The sequence below is a fragment of the Pollachius pollachius genome, assembly GCF_949987615.1.
Source record: "Pollachius pollachius genome assembly, chromosome: 6".
In the NCBI taxonomy this organism is placed as follows: Eukaryota; Metazoa; Chordata; class Actinopteri; order Gadiformes; family Gadidae; genus Pollachius; species Pollachius pollachius.
In genome coordinates, this window is record NC_136939.1 from 2,173,019 (window position 1) to 2,175,518 (window position 2,500).

At 51.0% G+C, this 2,500-nt stretch overlaps 1 protein-coding gene across 3 annotated transcripts in view; it reads left to right on the top strand.

The window, feature by feature from the left end:
- ksr1a (kinase suppressor of ras 1a) overlaps positions 1 to 2,500 on the top strand; it is a gene marked incomplete at its 3' end in the record, with an annotated part of 35,834 nt that overhangs the window by 13,167 nt on the left and 20,167 nt on the right. For all 3 annotated transcript variants that reach the window (XM_079738691.1, XM_079738689.1, XM_079738690.1), the window contains exon 2: positions 1 to 113. This exon is cut by the window's left edge and continues 28 nt beyond it. In XM_079738691.1, coding sequence (XP_079594817.1) covers positions 1 to 113 — 113 coding nt within the window. The remainder of the gene's footprint in view (positions 114 to 2,500) is intronic.

The window sequence follows — 2,500 nt, forward strand, 5'->3', positions numbered from 1 at the left end:
AACTGCAGTTCAAGCAGAAAGTGTCGGCGAGCGATCGACCCACAGCGCTGGACAGCTACCCCAAGCTCAAGGACTGGCTCCACACTGTCAACCTCCGGCCCGAGCTCATTAAGGTGCGTTCATGTCCCTCTTGTTGTCTGTGTGTTTATTATTCAGAAGTCAAATGACACGAAGCGAATGATTTGCATGCAGCCTGCAGTGGAATGTGGTTCACCTTCCCCTTCGGTGGTGTTCAGAGGAAAGAGTGTAGACATGCAGAGACATACAGAGACAAGCAGAAACATAGAGTCACAGAGACACACAGAAATGTACGGAGACACAGAGAAACACAGACACACGGAGACACAGAGATGTACAGAGACACATAAAGATACAGAGAGACGTACAGTATGCCAGAATGAGGGCGTATGTGCAGCGATAATGACATAATTGCAGAATAAATAAAGTGTGAATGTGTTTGACGAATATGACGGGTCTCTTAACGTCATACACTTTTGCATTTAAGTCTGACGTCTGTGGAAGTTATGTTGATCTTGCATGTGAGTTGCACTCATCTCGCGTTTCTTTAGCGAGACAGAGCCAAGGCATTCCTCTTGTGGTGTTTGGCTTTTGTTCACGCTGGATCACACCCTGCAGTGCATCTCAAGTATAACTGGGTAGCTCTTTGGTCATCCGGCAGACACCTATACACAGAGCGCCTGACAGATGAATGCAGAGAAACGTCATAAAAATAGCAAGCAGGGGTTGAGGCGTCTCCCAGCTGATGTCAGGACACCTGCAGGCAGGCTGAAGGCCTGAGTGTTCAACCGAGGACCCCTGCGGCCGCTAAACCGGCCTTCCCTCACTCCACTACCTCGGCAACTCTTGGAAAAAGCACAGAGAACCCCCGTCAACATGTGTGATGACAGTAAACACGGCGTGCAGAAGCTGTGTCCTTTAGATATTTCACCCTACGGCAGCGAGCGAATCAAACCGCCGCGGTGGAAACTTTTTAATACCACCGAGTCAGGGGTCAGGAATCTCACGGCTACACTCGACATCTGACGCCAGGGTAAGCCCCCGCAGCCTCTGAGTGCTTCACTCGCTCGGGGGGGGGGGGGGGGGGGGGGGGCGGGTTTGAGGAGGGCTCAGATGGAGGTGTGGTTAGCGAGGCCCCACACCAACCACAGGGGCTCAGGGTGCGACGTTCAGGTCCCTCAGCGTGGGGACGCGTGGGCTCTGGTTCCAGGAATCGCTTCACGTGCCCGCACCCGCACACCCACCCTGACACCATCTAGCATGTGCACGTGTAGCGTGCAGCATGCACCCAGGGTAGCATGCACCCAGGCAGCATTGCACCCATGTAGCCATGCACCTGTGTAGCATGTAGCCATGTAGCATGTAGCCATGCACCCAAGTAGCATGTAGCCATGTAGCATGCACCCATGCACCCACCCTACCATGCACCCATGCCGAGTCGGGCTCTGGGCTGAGTCCGGCCACGCGCTGGCAGCCAGCAGTAGAACCAAACTCTTGGTCTTGGCTCCAGCGATGGCAGGGGACGGTGCTCAGCATTACATAAAGGCCGGTGTTTGGTGTTCAGTGACACCCGCGCCTACACACACCCTGACGGCCAGTTTGGTTTTCTCGCCGTTAAGACTCCTCTTTAAGTCGTAAGTACATGCTGCGGTGTGTCGTGATTTAGAGGCAGGCCGGCTGCTGGGCTGCCCTCTCTAAACAGAAGCTGAGCACTTCATGGAGGTGTTTATTATTCTGTGTAGACGATGTATAACGCTCAGATTTCTGCTCGAACAAACAACAACTCTGCAAAGACAGATATTTTGAGATCTGACTCATTTCATTTGTCATTTTTATGTTACCCTAGCTATCTCTGTTGTATACGGTGAATGGGTTAACCCTAGTGATGGTTAGTGCTAGGCCCTTGGTTCTGTGAACATCCTTACTGTACCGACAGAGATATATTGTTGTTTCTCCTTCTTCAGACAAATGTTCTTATTGTAAGTCGCTTTGGATAAAATGCTAAATGCCCTAAATGTTTCTCCAGCTTTGTTGTAACACTGTGTGACTGAACACTGAGTGTTTCCACTTTTGTGTTTATGTTGAAACTGATAATGAGAGAGCAGTTGGCCTTTGTGCTGTGTGTCACCCACCTCCACTGCCTGCCGCAGTGCCTTTTGATCCAGAGCAGCAGTCATGGGTTTAGACCCCAGATAGGATCTCAGGGTGTTTAACCTTTTGGTGGTGAGAGTCGTGAACACAGTCAGAGTTTCCCCACAAAGACCTCAGCCTCCTACACATCTCTCTCTCTCTTTCTCTCTCTCTCTCTCTCTCTCTCTCTCTCTCTCTCTCTCTCTCTCTCTCTCTCTCTCTCTCTCTCTCTCTCTCTATCTGTCTGTCTGTCTCTCTGACTCTCAGTCTGACTCTCTTTCTGTCTGTCTGTGTCTGTCTCTCTATCTGTCTCTCAATCTGTCTGTCTCTCCTTCTTGCTCGCTCTATTCAA